Source organism: Hypanus sabinus, chromosome 20 (assembly GCF_030144855.1).
Source record: "Hypanus sabinus isolate sHypSab1 chromosome 20, sHypSab1.hap1, whole genome shotgun sequence".
Classification (NCBI taxonomy): Eukaryota; Metazoa; Chordata; class Chondrichthyes; order Myliobatiformes; family Dasyatidae; genus Hypanus; species Hypanus sabinus.
This window is the reverse complement of record NC_082725.1, coordinates 53,409,504-53,424,904: the sequence shown is the minus strand read 5'-3', so window position 1 is coordinate 53,424,904 and position 15,401 is coordinate 53,409,504. Positions and strand designations below refer to the sequence as shown.

At 40.3% G+C, this 15,401-nt stretch overlaps 1 protein-coding gene across 5 annotated transcripts in view; it reads right to left on the bottom strand.

Moving 5' to 3' along the window:
* ripor2 (RHO family interacting cell polarization regulator 2) overlaps window positions 1-15,401 on the bottom strand; it is a 215,778-nt gene that overhangs the window by 30,417 nt on the left and 169,960 nt on the right. For all 5 annotated transcript variants that reach the window (XM_059945523.1, XM_059945524.1, XM_059945526.1 and 2 more), the window contains exons 7-10: window positions 8,630-8,779; window positions 2,662-2,725; window positions 1,460-1,503; window positions 995-1,120 (exon numbers count right to left, since the gene is read on the bottom strand). In XM_059945523.1, coding sequence (XP_059801506.1) covers window positions 995-1,120; window positions 1,460-1,503; window positions 2,662-2,725; window positions 8,630-8,779 — 384 coding nt within the window. The remainder of the gene's footprint in view (window positions 1-994; window positions 1,121-1,459; window positions 1,504-2,661; window positions 2,726-8,629; window positions 8,780-15,401) is intronic.

Below are 15,401 nucleotides of genomic sequence, written 5' to 3'. Positions count from 1 at the left end.
TACAATTTTAAATTGTATTAAAGCATGTTTAGCACATATAGAAGAAGAATTAGGGTAAATTCTGCAGGGAGAAATTTGAGTATTTCTCCAAAGGTATGTCATTTCTCAAAGCCAATTCAGAAATGTTTCTGAAAGATAATTATCTCAGAAGAAAAGAAAGTCATGGGGGCATTTAATGATCCAATGAGTGTACAATTAGGTGGTGAGCAAAATACAAGGAAAGGAATTATGTTATAGACACACAAAAATTATAAAATGAAGCTACAATCTTTGCACAGAATGCAAAACAAAGTCAGAATGCTGCAGGAACTCCTCTGTTTTTGTGGGATCACTTTTCATTTTGTTCCAAAGTATAAATGACACAATTTGAAAACAATGCTGGAAGCAGGAAAATCTTCCGTGTCAGATCTGTAAATCATCTGGGCACAGTGAAGCCTTTATCACACAGAAGTCAAACAGAGAATGCAAACATTAGAAAAGGGGAAGGATGAGCTGAGAAATTAAATGGACTGAAAAGGGAATGACAGATCCAAAATCCAGCATACATTCTTGAAGTGGGAAAGTATGAAAAACTTGCAAGAAGTTAACATAGTAAAATGACACAGAAGCTAGTAAACTCCAATGTCAATACAAGAACTCTGCCTCTGACCCATTGGGTGGCCTGATCAGGTCCAGGATATACCTAAAGTATTACCATTTACTTTCTTTATTGCTGCTGTGTGGCTGAGTGCCACCTTCAGTTTCTGTTTCTTTTTAAAGAACTATGACTATTCTTGCATGACCGTAGTGGCTTTCACCTGCATCTTATATGACAGAGAGACAAACCTTCAACACATTTGGTTCAATAGTATTTGTAAACCACAGCGTCATGTGACTAGGCCATGTGATCAAGAGACACATAATCAACCTTCAGAAATGGTGGGTAATGTAATGTGATTGGTAAGCACAGTAGTTTCTGAATTACTCCATTGTCTATACTCAGCTGTTCATGTACCTTAATTGAGAATAATTCATTAATCAGAGGCAAGAAGATCATTTCTTCTCCATCCCAGCTTTGCCGGTCATTTATTTCTATTCTGCCTTTTAATTTCCACCTTTGACGACCATAACGCATAAAGATCTTGGTAAAAATGAAACAAGTCAGTTAGCATGCATAAGAACATCTCTAATTATATTTCAGAATTTAGGAAATGACTTATTCTGTTCTCAAACCACCACCCTCTCCAGCACTTGCTCCAGTTTCATTAGCAAGAATGATCATTCTGAATAGGAACATTACTCAGACTTGCAGAACATCAAGTTACTGAAAATGTGTAGCAAAAGGTGTCAAGCATGTTTATTTTTACCACTATTAAGTTAAACTGACCCATTATCAACTTAATGAGGACCAATATTCCTCTCAACAATTGAATTGCCATGTCTCACTTGTGTGACTAAAGCTAAGTTACAAACCACTTACCTCATATTGATCGCCAGGACAAAGGCGGGCAAAACCAGCTAAACCTGTAAATCCAAGGTAGATCAAGACAATGTTAGAACTTCAAGCCTGCATAGAATCCACTTCAAAACCTTGCACTTTAAGCAGCTGAGGCGAGCCTTGGAACTTCAGCTTGGGATATCAACTCTACTTCACTGTTAGTGAAGGGAAAACTGCCTGAACAACTATCAGGCCAATGGGATTTTATTAAATTATTAAAGAAGGCCAGGTGAGAGGGAGATGTACAGAGTACTTCAATGTGTCAATCTCATTGTGCAGGATCAGGAACCTGTCACTTCCAATATGAAGAACGTGGATGCAAGAAGCCAGAGCCCTCTCCACTTCTGCCTGTGCGGGCAATAGGTCCTCAGTTGCTTTCGGCCATAGGCTGAGACCTCTGGCAGTGTACACTGAATGTCAGCAGACAGGCGCAGTATGAACCACAGCAGTGCAGTTCAGAGGTGGGTGTTCTACCGCTGTTCCATAACCGGGATTAAATTTCTCTCCCACTTTCCAAATCTGGAGCTATATATTCATCTGGAAAGAAGAATTACTAGTTAATTTTTTCAAACAGCCATTTTCAAGTCACTACAAAAATGGCAAGTGGGCTTTAAACAAGAAATTCTCGCAATACTAAACCTATTACTTGAACATAAAAGGTAGGGCATTCAAGAGCAGAGGAGGATGGGGAATGGATAGTGAGGTGGTTGCAGAGAAAAAATTCTGAAAAACCCATCTGTGAAATCTACTCAGATCTATGTTAAAGAACTAAAAAGGCAAAATTCTGCAGATTCTGAAAATCTAGAGTAAAAACAGAAAATTGCTGGGAACACTCAGCAGTTCAGTCAGCATCTGTGGAAAGGAGAACAGACCTAATGCTTCTGGTCAGTCAACATTCTGTGTGATCAGTTGAGTGTTTTTGCCACTTCATTAATGTTCAATATTAATGAATGTTGACACCTCGTGGCTATGATATTGGTTGCGATGGTTCTTTGTAGGAGTTACAACTTCAAAATACAAGCACAAGATTTTCTATTTCAGAGCAAAAGTCATTGATATTACGTGTTAGAATTTCTACTTAATTTCCCATCAGGCTGTGATGCATTAAGAGAGCACGTAAAATTATTCTTTACTCTACCAACCAACAACAAAACGTGTGCCAGCTTTCTTCCGTGAATACTTGCCTTTCATCTTAATGTGAAATTCTCCGAGCAGGTTTCCAATCTCCACCTCCAGCGAGCACAGGGCCTGAGAGTAAAAGAAATCACTGTCAGTTCCAGATGTATTCGACTTATTTGCTACAACAATACAAAAGACTAGTGCAAAGTATTAGATATACTAGTGTTGTTTAATGAGATACTTCCTCTTGCCTGTTCAAAGATTTCATGAATAATAGTTACTTCTTTTGTTTTAGGAAAGGAACTCCGACTTGAGAGCAATTGATGAAACATATAGAGTGTACGTGGAGTGGATGTTTCCTGTGGTAGGAGAGTCTAATAACAGAAGAGACAGCCTCAGAATAGAGGGACGTCCTTTTAGAACAGGATGAGGAGGAATTTCTTTAGCCAGAGTGTGGTGAATCTGTGGAATTCGTTGCCACAGGCAGCTGTGGAGGTTAAGTCTTGATGTATATTCAAGCAGTGGTTGATAGATTCTTGAGTGATCATGACATGAAGAGATACGGGAAGAAGGCAGGAGATTGGGGCTGAGAGGCAAAGTGAATCAGCCATGATGAAATGGTGTGGCAGACTTGATGGGCCAAATGGCCTAGTTCTGCTCCTATATCTTATGGTCTTATTGATTATTTCACAGGGAAGGGGAAAGAATGTGCAAGGAACCCAATGGCTATTGATACCTCCTTCAACTTCAGTGTGAAATGCATTGTGGAGTGCTCTACAGAATAAACCACAGACTTCCTCCTTTAAAGACTCAGTTTGGGATCTGATGCTACCAGGCCTTGGGCAAGGAGAGTGATCCTTGCTCAATGTTACAACAATCACAACAACGTGACAATGATAAAACAATCTAGATGTTGCATTATTACAGTTCAAAACTCTCTAGTCCGGCATCCTTGAGACCTGACCAGTGCAGGGCTACAGAAAATGCCAGATCACAGAAATTGCCCCTGTTCCATTTTCCTCTGAGCAGGAGAACTGTTCGTTTAACACTAATTTTTTAGATGCTCACTAGGTCACAAGAAGATTCTGCAAAATGTCGGTAACTTAAAGTTTATGTACATTTGAAAAATTGTCAGCTGAGATTGCAAAATTTCACTGGGAAGTCAATTAGCTGCAGATCAGTACAGACCTTAATAATTTTAGATCGTAGTTAGAATTAATTAGTACAGATCTGTACAACATATTCAAAATGTGCCAGATGGTGGGAGTTATCAAATTACAAAATGCTAGACTAGAGATTTTCAATATATAAGGGTGATTTGATTGATTGCTAATAAAATGTGGTTCCTTAAGTTTGTTGTAGCCAGGGGTGCTGTTATGTTTTGTAACTCAAAACATAAAATCCAGCTGAAAGCAAAAACACAGAGTTGGGATGTAATCTGTGTATGTTCGTTTTTACTTTAAGCGAGGTGCTGACTTATGATATGGTGGCGTGATGACATAAGCCATTCACGTACTTTTACATATAACCCATAATTAATTAATTGAACAACAAAGAATGCTTAATCAAACAATATATTTACAATATTACTCAAGGATTTACTGAAATATTAAGTACTCAATGCTCCTACCGGCTTAGCTCTATAGACATCCACAGCATAGTAAATGTTAAATTGTCTCATTTGGGCATAAAAATTTAATTGCAGTGGATGCTTTCTTACTTTTGTGAAATAACATCTTTCCTGACAGAGGGATCACTTTGCTTGGCAGATGAGACTTGTGATGTGAAACAATCTCAGGTTCTGTGGCTTCCCCCATGGTGGTTGAAGGAGTTTGCTATGGAACTGCAGAAGTGGTTTTGATAACTCTAGCCATCTTCCTTCTCTAACAATTGACTCTGCTCTCCTCCACTGATCGATGTGTTGTCACCAGATGAGAGCAGATGCAATCTCCACTGTGTAGGTGAGCTGTTCAGTTCTGTCCTTCATCTTTCCAGTATCCACTTTTAAGTCCATTAGACCATTAGACATAAGAGCAGAATTAGGCCATTCGGCCAATCAAGTCTGCTCTGCCATTACATTATCACTGATTTATTATCCCTCTCAACCCCATTCACCTACCTTCTCTCCATAACCTTTGACACTTTCATTAATCAAGAACCTATCAACCTCCATCTTAAATATACCCAGTGAAATGGCCTGCACAACCTTCTGTGGTAATGAATTCTACAGATTCACCACCTTCTGGCTAGGGGCTTTTTTTCCTCATCTCTGTTCTAAATGGATGACCCTCTATTCTGAGCCTGTGCCCTCTGGTCTTAATCCTAGACTTTCCCACCATAGGAAACCTCCTGGCCACATCTACTCTACCTCTTTCAATATTCAATAGGTTTCAATGAGAATCTCCCCCACCCATTCTTCTAAACTCCAAGTACAGGCCCAGAGCCATCAAACACTTCATATATGTTAACCCTTTCATTCCTGCAATCGTTCTTGTGAACCTTCTCTCGACCCTCTCCAATGCCAACAAATTGTTTCTTAGGTAAAGGGCCCAAAACTGCTCACAATTGTCCAAGTGTGGTCTGACCAAAGCCTTATAAAGTCTCAGCATTACATCCTTGCTTTTATATTCTAGTCCTCTCAAAATGAATGCTAACATTGCATTTGCCTTCCTTACCACTGATTCAATCTGCAAGTTAACCACACAATGGTGTGACCACAGTAAGCGAAGCTTGGTTTAAAGAATTCACACATGTTGCATCACGCTGAGCCTATAATCCTCTAATCTTTTTAATACTGTCTTGAAATTTTGGAGATGTTCTTTTTCTTCCTTGCCAGTAACAATGATGTCATCCGGGTAACACTGAGTGCCTGGGCAGCCTTATAGCACCTTGTCCATAGCTTTCGCCAAAATGCAGGTGCAAGTGCTACTCCAAAAATAAACATATTATAGTGATAAAGCCCTTTGTGAGTGTTTATGGTGAAAAACACTTTGGACTCATCTTCCATCTCCATCTGTAGGTAGGTAGCTAAATCTTGCTGAAGTGTTTTCCTCCAAACAAGGTTTGCAAAGATATCCTGTACCCTAGGCAGAGGGGATTGATCTATGTTCAGTACTGGGTTCATGGTGACCTTAAAATCACCACAGATCCTGACAGACCCATTCTTCTGTGTTACTGGGACCAATGGCATTGCCCATGGGCTACACTTGCCTTTGAAAGAATTCCTTCAGCCTCAATGCGATCTAGCTCACTGACTACTTTATCATGAATGGTATGAAGAACAAGATAGGCGTTGTAAAACTTGGGTGTGGCATTTTCACTGAACATTATCTTACCCTTAATATGTTTGAATTTTCAAATGCCATCCATAAACACTGCATCCAGTATCTTTCTTTATCACTTTCAGTTGACTCTTTGTCATGCAGACTGTTGATGGATCAGCCAGTCATGACCCCACCATGCTGGCCTTCCTGTTTTTACCACATACAAGACCAATGTGGCTTGTTGGTTGTCGTGCCTCACTGTTACAAAGTCATTCCCACAGGAGTTACCTTTTTTCCAGTATAATTTCTTAGTTGGATATCTGTAAGGTTCCGCCTAGTATCTTAAAAGTACCGTACTTATTCTGTTTCAGTGGTTCAGTGGAATATCTAAATAAAGGTCAACAATATAATAATAACCATTCAAAGTTATTCACAAGTCTTCAACTTCAAACAACGGCCTTATACATTCTGAACTCTATACTACTGCTGTTGGAAAATCCTTTACTCAGAAAATACTAGACCAATTAGCTTCAACTCTTACCCCACTACACTTAACCATTCAGCAATAAGCACAATTCTGCCTCTCCTCTTCTTTCCAAGAACGTTTGCACTATTGCCTAGTCTAACTTATTCTCTCCTTGGCTTTTACAATCACAGAAATGTTTACTCTTCTCACTCCTTTAGATTCCACAATCCATAAGCTTCCTAAAATCCATTGCAAATTATGAAGAAAAATCTCATTGATTAGTTCACCAGAATGGATGAGGCTGAATTGCATCAGTTACAGACAGAAAACTAAAGGAACTCAGTAGGTCAGGCAGCATTTACAGAGCAAAGTGGACAGTCAAAGTTTCAAGACTAGACCCTTTATTTAGCTAAATTAGTTCTTTGCAAGTTTGCTTCTGCAGTCAATTGTGACATTGCATGCCTTTCCCCTATTTCCTCAGTTTATTTTTTCTTCTTATCCATTGTAAGTCTGTACTCAGGCCACTGAAATACAATGTATCTCCTCTCTTTTTTGAAAAATGATGCCAAAAGCATAGTAACCATCTTAATTTCATCTTGTATAAGTGTTCACTTTTGTCCATGCCACAATATTTGTCCTGATTCTTTGCATTATGGGTACATCATGTATTCTTCTCAATGGGGAAGACAGGAAAATGGGATTGTGGGGGATAATAAATCAGCCATGATCTATTGATGGAGCAGACTCAAAGAGCTGAATTGCCTAATTCTGTTCCTATGTCTCATGGTCTTTTGGAGCAAAGTAAAAGTTGGAGGAACTCAACAGTCAGGCAACATGTGGAAATAGAGTAATGGTTGAGATCCTGTACCGCATATCTCCATTCTTCTCAGTGGACTCATGCTCCCATCAAATTTTCACATGTGATTATTTTCATAAAAAATAAGAATGGGAGGAGAACCAAATCCTCTCTCCAGCTGCAAAGCCCACCTTCTTGATCCTTGATAAGAAAACGGTCAAGAAAGTAGGCTTGGCAGGAGGAGGGAGGATTTGATTGAATTATAAATTTCAAAGACTGAATGGTTTTCTTCTTTGCCCAGCAAAAGACATAATCAATCTCTGTTTTAAAATTGACAAATGCCATAGGATCAGCAACCTCTTTGCACTCAAATTCATATAATAACAGGGGGGTAAACATTGCTTCCTTATCTCTTTGCTTTTACATAACCTTCAATGACAGTACGTCAAGTTTTTCTTATGGCATATTTATAGCTCCCATTCTTCCATACAACTTGCCTACATCTACACACTTCACCATATCTTGTACCATGTCCTCACCTGCTCTGGTGTGTAAATCCACATCACTACTGGCATGAACTTTGCCTTCATTGCCTTAGTTTGGACCTTCAATAGCCTGACCGTTCAATATGATCATGGCTTATCTGCCCCAGACTTCATTTCTTCTGTGCCAGTTCCCCATATGCTCTCAATTCTCTAAACTTTAAAAAAAGTATAAACTTCTGCTTTAAATGCCTCTAAAGGTCTGGCCTGCACAATTCCCTCAGTCAGGGAATTCCAGAGATTCATCACACTCTGTAAGAAGTCCCTATGCACATCAGTCTGGAAGTTTCAACTAATGATCTTCTAACTAGTCCATTTAATCAGGACTTTCTTACTAGTGGAAGTATTTCATCACCTACCTTGTTATCTCTCCAAAGGATCTGAAATGTTTCAAAATGATCACCCCTCATTCTTTTAAACTCCAAAGAACATACACTTTATTTGTATATCTAGCAAATCTGTTTTGGATGTTTGAGTTAAGGTTCTTTGCTGTTTTAAGTCTCAGATATTAAAACATTGCCAAATAAGGAGCGACAACCAATATTGTTTAAGTTCTCGTTACATTGCTGCTTCTCTTGCTTGATTATATAGCTTAATTGTGGCTTCCATCTTTAATACCCAAGGAGTTCATTGGAACCATTTGTCAGCCCCTATCCACAATGCCATGCTAAAAGTGCCCCCTGTCAATCTTATACTGTACATCCTCATGAAAAGTCACGTCCTTTTGCTGCTTGTGTCTGAAGTTTGATGATCATATTTGAGGTTGCCAAAATGATGAGGGTCTAAACCTAAGTTGTTAGTACAACTGAAAGGTGATCACTTGGTCAGCATCTTCTATCTGACCAAGTTACACTTGTTCATTAGGTTTTACATTCTTGCTAAGCAAACTATTGCTGCTAACATGTACTGCATTTTTCAGTCCTACTGCAAATCCAAAAGCTGATTCTATTAAAGTAAAGACCATACCTCCGTGTTTTCCTTGTAACTCCTGTTTATTTCTGTCAGACTTTCTCGGGCACCTTTAGTAGAAGGCGACATCTCAAAGGCTTGTTTCATCTTGGAGGCTCCATCTCTGAGTCTTTTCTGGATGCAAAACGTCTCATACAACTCATCCACCTGCAAGCAGAAGATGCAAAAGCAGGCTGATTCACTGAAGTTCCATGAGCTAACTTTATTAAAACCAGGAAAATAATTGAGAATTATGGTGGATTTTTAATTGCAGGTATTGAAACTATTTATCCCTTATCTCCTTATTCCATCTATTCAGGAAATCACTTTCAAGTTGTTCATTACTTTTAATTCATTGATTTCAGAGAGTGAAAAATCATGGTCATTGCTTCTAATATCCTCTGTCTCCCAAATACTTCATTGGAACAATCTGTAACTTGGATAAACCTGAAAAGGAATCCACTTTCACCCACCTTACATCAGAAAATGGTTACTTTACACAAAATAGTAGAATCAATACTTGGAGAAGGCTGAGTTAGTGAGCAGGAGATGTCAGGAGATGCTGGACAAACTAGGGTGTTTTCTCCAGAGCATCAGAAACTGAGGAGAAACCTGATAGAAGTTTATGTAATTACAGGAGATGTAGATAAGTTAGATGTACCCTATTCAGGGTAGGAATGTCCAATACTTGAGGGTATGCTATAGGTTAATATGGCAAAGTTCAAAGGAGACGTGCATGGCAAATTTGGATTGTCCGATATGCGCTGCCAGGGGTAGAGGTGGAGGTAGATATGATAAAGGCACTTAAGAGGCTCCTGATATGTGAATATGTGGAGAATGGATCGTGTGCTTATAGAAGGAATCAGTTTAATTAGATGTGTCATGAGCTTAATGCACTTGTCACAACATTGTGGGCAGAATGGCCCTGTTCTGTGTTCGATGTTCTTGCTCTGCTATAGAATCATAGAAATCTACAGCACATTACAGGCCCTTCAGTCGAACATGTAACCCACTCTAGAAACTGCCGAGAATTCCCCTACCACATAGCCCTCTATTTTTCTCATCTCCATATATCTATCTAAGAGTCTCTTAAAAGACCCTATCGTATCCGCCTCCACCACCTTCGCTAACAGTACTTTCCACACACCCGCCATTCTTTGTGTGGAAAAATCTACTTCTGACATCCCCCTTTAATCTATTTCCAAGCACTTAAAACTATGCCCCTCGTGTTAGCCATTTCAGCCTTGGGTAAAAGCCTCTGGCCATCCACACAATCAATGCCTCTCATCATCTTATACACCTCTATCAGGTCACCTCTCATCCTGCGTCACTCCAAGGAGAAAAGGCCAAGTCCAGTCAAACTATTCTCATGAGGCATGCTCTCCAATCCAGTCAACATCCTTGTAGATGTCCTCTGCACACTACGTGCTTCCTGTAGTGAGGTGACCAGAACTGAACACAGTCATCTGGTCATGCTGAGTCATTCAGAATGTTGCACCTAGTGGAGGGGATAGGAGTCTGAATTTTGTCTCTGAGAAGCTTCCTGTCTGCAGGTCACCTTTCTTGCTTTTAATCCTGCCTGTATGTGTTTCCATGGTTTTTAAGTGATAGACACCAAACAAGAGCACTTATGTCATTGTCTTCATGTATGCTTGGCTACAGTGTGCAAAGGCTAGCTTTCTATACAACTTCCATTTAGCTGCACAGCTTCAGAAAGCTACATTGTAGAGAAAACCTCCAAAGAGTCTATGTCGGGGGTCGGCAACCTGCGGCTCCCGAGCCATTTGTGGCTCTTTCACCTCTGTGCTGCGGCTCCCTGTGGCTTTGGGAAATAATTGGTCAGTATTTAATTAAAATGTATTTTATGTTAGTTTGTTAGCTTTTGAAATGTAATTATGGTGATCTTGTACAACCTAAGTGTAGCGACACATTTCCTGCCACATCATAAAACGGCTGACAATTAGCCAGCATTCCGGCTAAGGGAGATAGCCTACGGGGGTTTGTGAGTACGCGTCTTTTGCAGCATCTGCGTCCATGGGGGCTGGGTTGAGGGAAGCTGAAAAGCAAGGCTGTTTAGTTCGAATAAAGCTATCTTTGACTGCAGTTTACTGACACCGCTACAACGTGTTTTTATCGCTGGCTGTCCAGACGGAAGGTGCTGAAACGCTTTGTCGCGTGTCTGGAAGAAGTGAAAACTTTCCTGGGCAGCAAAGGGCTCACCTTTCCTGAGCTGGAACAGCCAGAGTGGCTGGAAAAGCTACACTTCATGGTAGACATGACAGCGCACCTGAACATGCTGAACACAGCTCTTCAGGGGAAAGGACGTACAGCCCTGCACATGTTGGAGGATGTTTTGGCATTCGAGCGCAAGTTGACAGTGCTTGCCAGAGATTTACAGAAAGGCACTTTGTCTCACTTCCCAAATTTGAGAGAGTTCAAACAAGGTCACGACATGATAATTTCGGAGTATTTACATTCTGCAATCATCGCAATGCAAACATCGTTTGGGAAACGCTTCTGTGAGTTCAGAGAGGAAAAAAACACATTATCCTTCCCGGTCACTCCCTTAAGCATCGATCCTTCCCTACTGAATACGACTGCATTGGCAGGTGTGAGTCAACCTGATCTTGAGATGGAACTGGCCGACATAGCCGACAAAGACATATGGGTGTCCAAGTTTAGACGCTTGACAGCAGACCTTGAAGATGTTGCCCGTCAGAAGGCCGTTCTTGCTCAGAAACACAAATGGAGTGCTATTGAAAACCTCACAGATGACAGCTTGCGATCCTGTGTAAAGATGAAGGTGACATCATACAGCCCTGATGTGCAGACGCTGTGCGCTGAGGTCCAGGAGCAGAAATCCCATTAACCAAGTATGATAAATATTTTAATTGCCTATTATTTTACTCATATTCATATTTTTTCATTGTTCAGTGAAATAGTCCTTTCATTTTTCAGGATGACAGCTGGCTGACGTTATTTTTGGTTTGCTGCTGGCGGAAAATTTAAGTTCGGAGTTTTTCATAAATACAAGAAGGACTCAAATAGACATTGAATATTTTACTTAAAAGTAACTTTCAACCCAACGTCTTTTTTTCGGAGTTCAAAATGTTTTTGTTGCATGCAGAAATGTAATTTCGTTTTCTCTGCAGGAGTTCATCAATTTCATAAATGCAACACATTATAGTTTGTTTATACATAGCATAAAGGCAAAAAAAACGTTGTATGCAGTGTTATTTCATTTTAAATGTCAAACGGGTTTTGCGGCTCCCAGTGTTTTCTTTTCTGTGGGAAACGGGTCCAAGTGGCTCTTTCAGTGGTAAAGGTTGCTGACCCCTGGTCTATGTGAAATGATACACATGACTTAACTGGAAGTTAAGTACACCGTGTTGGCATCCAAGTAACCACTGATAATGGGGTAAAACTGCCCATTAATCCAATAAACTTGGAACCAGCTCATGAAAAAAAACAATGTGAAACTTAATTAGATCCTCTCGTCAAGAAGCTCTTGGAAAAAGAACAGTATAAATAGAGATTTTGTAAATAGTTATCAGAAACAATTTTTTTTAAATCTAAGCTGGCAAAAATGTGCAAATATTGCAAAGTCTGACAATATGGTTGACAGTGGTCAGGGTAACTATAGACTACCTCACCACTTTTTGGTTTTTATTTTTGCACTACTTATTTAATTGAACTATTATATATATAGATTTATTTATTTATTTATTTATTTACTGCAATTTGCAATTTTTTCTCTATTATTATGCATTTCATTGAACTGCTGCTGCAAAGACAACAAATTTCACGACATATGCCGGTGATGTTAACCTGATTCTGATTCTGATGTACAATGCAGAATCAGGATATTCACTTTCCTCACCTAACTCTATCAGCATAACCTTTTATTTTCTCAATATTCTTCAAGTTCTTGCTTAGCTTCCACTACATTATTTGCTTCAGCCATTGCCTGTGGGAGTGATTCCCTTTGGTGACCGGGCCAAATTCAAAAGCATCGGCAAAACAACAAACAGCAGAGGAAGAGGGAGTTTTTCACTCAAAGCCAGTGGGGCCCATAGCATTCTGCCTCAGACATGAAGTTCAGAAGGGAGGATGCCACATACAATTTAATTGGAGATAAGGAACATGCAGCGTGATCAGCATGAAACAGGAACGTGGGACTAAGCATTAATGGTCTTTCAAACAGCCATGAGAAGGTGTATGGCAATTTAAGAACTTTGTTTGTAAATAACCATAAGGGAAGCCGACCAGTGGTACAGCGGCATCATCACCAGAATTCGACGTGAATAGTCCTGTGTTCGAATCCAGCTGGCCCCTTCTACGCTTTCCTTTCGTGCTGAAGCCAAGCTAGCAACTCAGCCTCGTTGAAAAAAAACAGTGATACTGATGCGCCACGAGGTGTGAAAAGGAACAAAAACAACCACAAGGGAATAGAAGTTGTCCCAGTGGGACTGAGCAGGAGTTATACACATCTCCACCGATGGCCATGCATAGTGGAGCCTTTGTTCATCCTTTTGAAGGCAACGGTCTACTCTGCCAACTAAAAGTGAGCAAGAAACTTCAAAAAGAGAAAAGGGAAGCCAAACTTCAAGCTACTTTCAAAGGTTCAAGTAAGCATTCACACAGCTACCTCTAATTTACATTATTGCTAAAAGTTGTGCACACACAAAATGCTGGAGGAACTCAGCAAGTCAGGCAGCATCTATGGAAAAGAGTAAACAGTCGGTGTGTCGGGTTGAGATCCTCCTTCAGGTAGGGGGAGGAGAAAGAGGCTCCTGGAAGGTGATAGGTGAAGCCAGGTGTGTGGAAAAGGTCAAGAGTTGGAGGAGAAAGAATCTGATAGGAGAGGAGAGTGGACAATAGGAGAAAGAGAAGGACAAGGAGACGCAGGAAGAAGTAATAGGCAGGTGAGAAGAAGTGAAAGGTCAGAGCAGGGAATAGATGGGGGGGGAGGAGGAATTTGTTCACTGGAAGGAGAAATCAATGCTCTTGCCATCTGATTGGAGAGTACCCAGATGGGATATAAAGTATTGCTTCTCCACCCTGAGGGTGGCACAGAGGAGGCCATGGTCAACAAGTCAGAATAGGAGCAGGAAGTATTGCTTTTGCATTAAATTGCTTCTATTTTTATTGATGCCCAGATGCTCCAGTTTCTGCCTACATTGCAAACATTTTGTAAGCTAATTGGCCACTGTAAATTGGCCTAAATGAGTAGGTGAGTCATGCAATATGAGGGAATTTGATGGGGATGCTTGGGAGAATTAACCATATATAACCATATAACCATATAACAATCACAGCACGGAAACAGGCCATCTTGGCCCTCCTAGTCCATGCCGAACCCTTAATCTCACCTAGTCCCACCTACCCGCACTCAGCCCATAACCCTCCACTCCTTTCCTGTCCATATACCTATCCAATTTTACCTTAAATGACACAACTGAACTGGCCTCTACTACTTCTACAGGAAGCTCATTCCACACAGCTATCACTCTTTGAGTAAAGAAATACCCCCTCGTGCTTCCCTTAAACTTCTGCCCCCTAACTCTCAAATCATGTCCTCTAGTTTGAATCTCCCCTACTCTCAATGGAAACAGCCTGTTCACGTCAACTCTATCTATCCCTCTCAAAATTTTAAATACCTCGATCAAATCCCCCCTCAACCTTCTACGCTCCAATGAATAGAGACCTAACTTGTTCAACCTTTCTCTGTAACTTAATTGCTGAAACCCAGGTAACATCCTAGTAAATCGTCTCTGCACTCTCTCTAATTTATTGATATCTTTCCTATAATTCGGTGACCAGAACTGCACACAATATTCCAAATTTGGCCTTACCAATGCCTTGTACAACTTTAGCATTACATCCCAACTTCTGTACTCAATGCTTTGATTTATAAAGGCCAGCGTTCCAAAAGCCCTCTTCACCACCCTATCTACATGAGACTCCACTTTCAGGGAACTATGCACAGTTATTCCTAGATCTCTCTGTTCCTCTGCATTCCTCAATGCCCTACCATTTACTCTGTATGTTCTATTTTGATTATTCCTGCCAAAATGTAGAACCTCACACTTCTCAGCATTAAACTCCATCTGCCAACGTTCAGCCCATTCTTCTAACCAGCATAAATCTCCCTGCAAGCTTTGAAAATCCACCTCATTATCCACAACACCTCCTACCTTAGTATCATCGGCATACTTACTAATCCAATTTACCACCCCATCATCCAGATCATTTATGTATATTACAAACAACATTGGGCCCAAAACAGAACCCTGAGGCACCCCCCTAGTCATCGGCCTCCATCCCGATAAACAATTATCCACCACTACTCTCTGGCATCTCCCATCTAGCCACTGTTGAATCCATTTTATTATTCCAGCATTAATACCTAACGACTGAACCTTCTTAACTAACCTTCCATGTGGAACTTTGTCAAAGGCTTTGCTGAAGTCCATATAGACTACATTCACTGCCTTACCCTCGTCAACATTCCTCGTAACTTCTTCAAAAAATTCAATAAGGTTTGTCAAACATGACCTTCCACGCACAAATCCATGCTGGCTACTTCTAATCAGATCCCGTCTATCCAGATAATTATAAATACTATCTCTAAGAATACTTTCCATTAATTTACCCACCACTGATGTCAAACTGACAGGTCTATAATTGCTAGGCTTACTTCTAGAACCCTTTTTAAACAATGGAACCACATGAGCAATACACCAATCCTCCGGCACAATCCCCATTTCTAATGACATATTAAAGATCT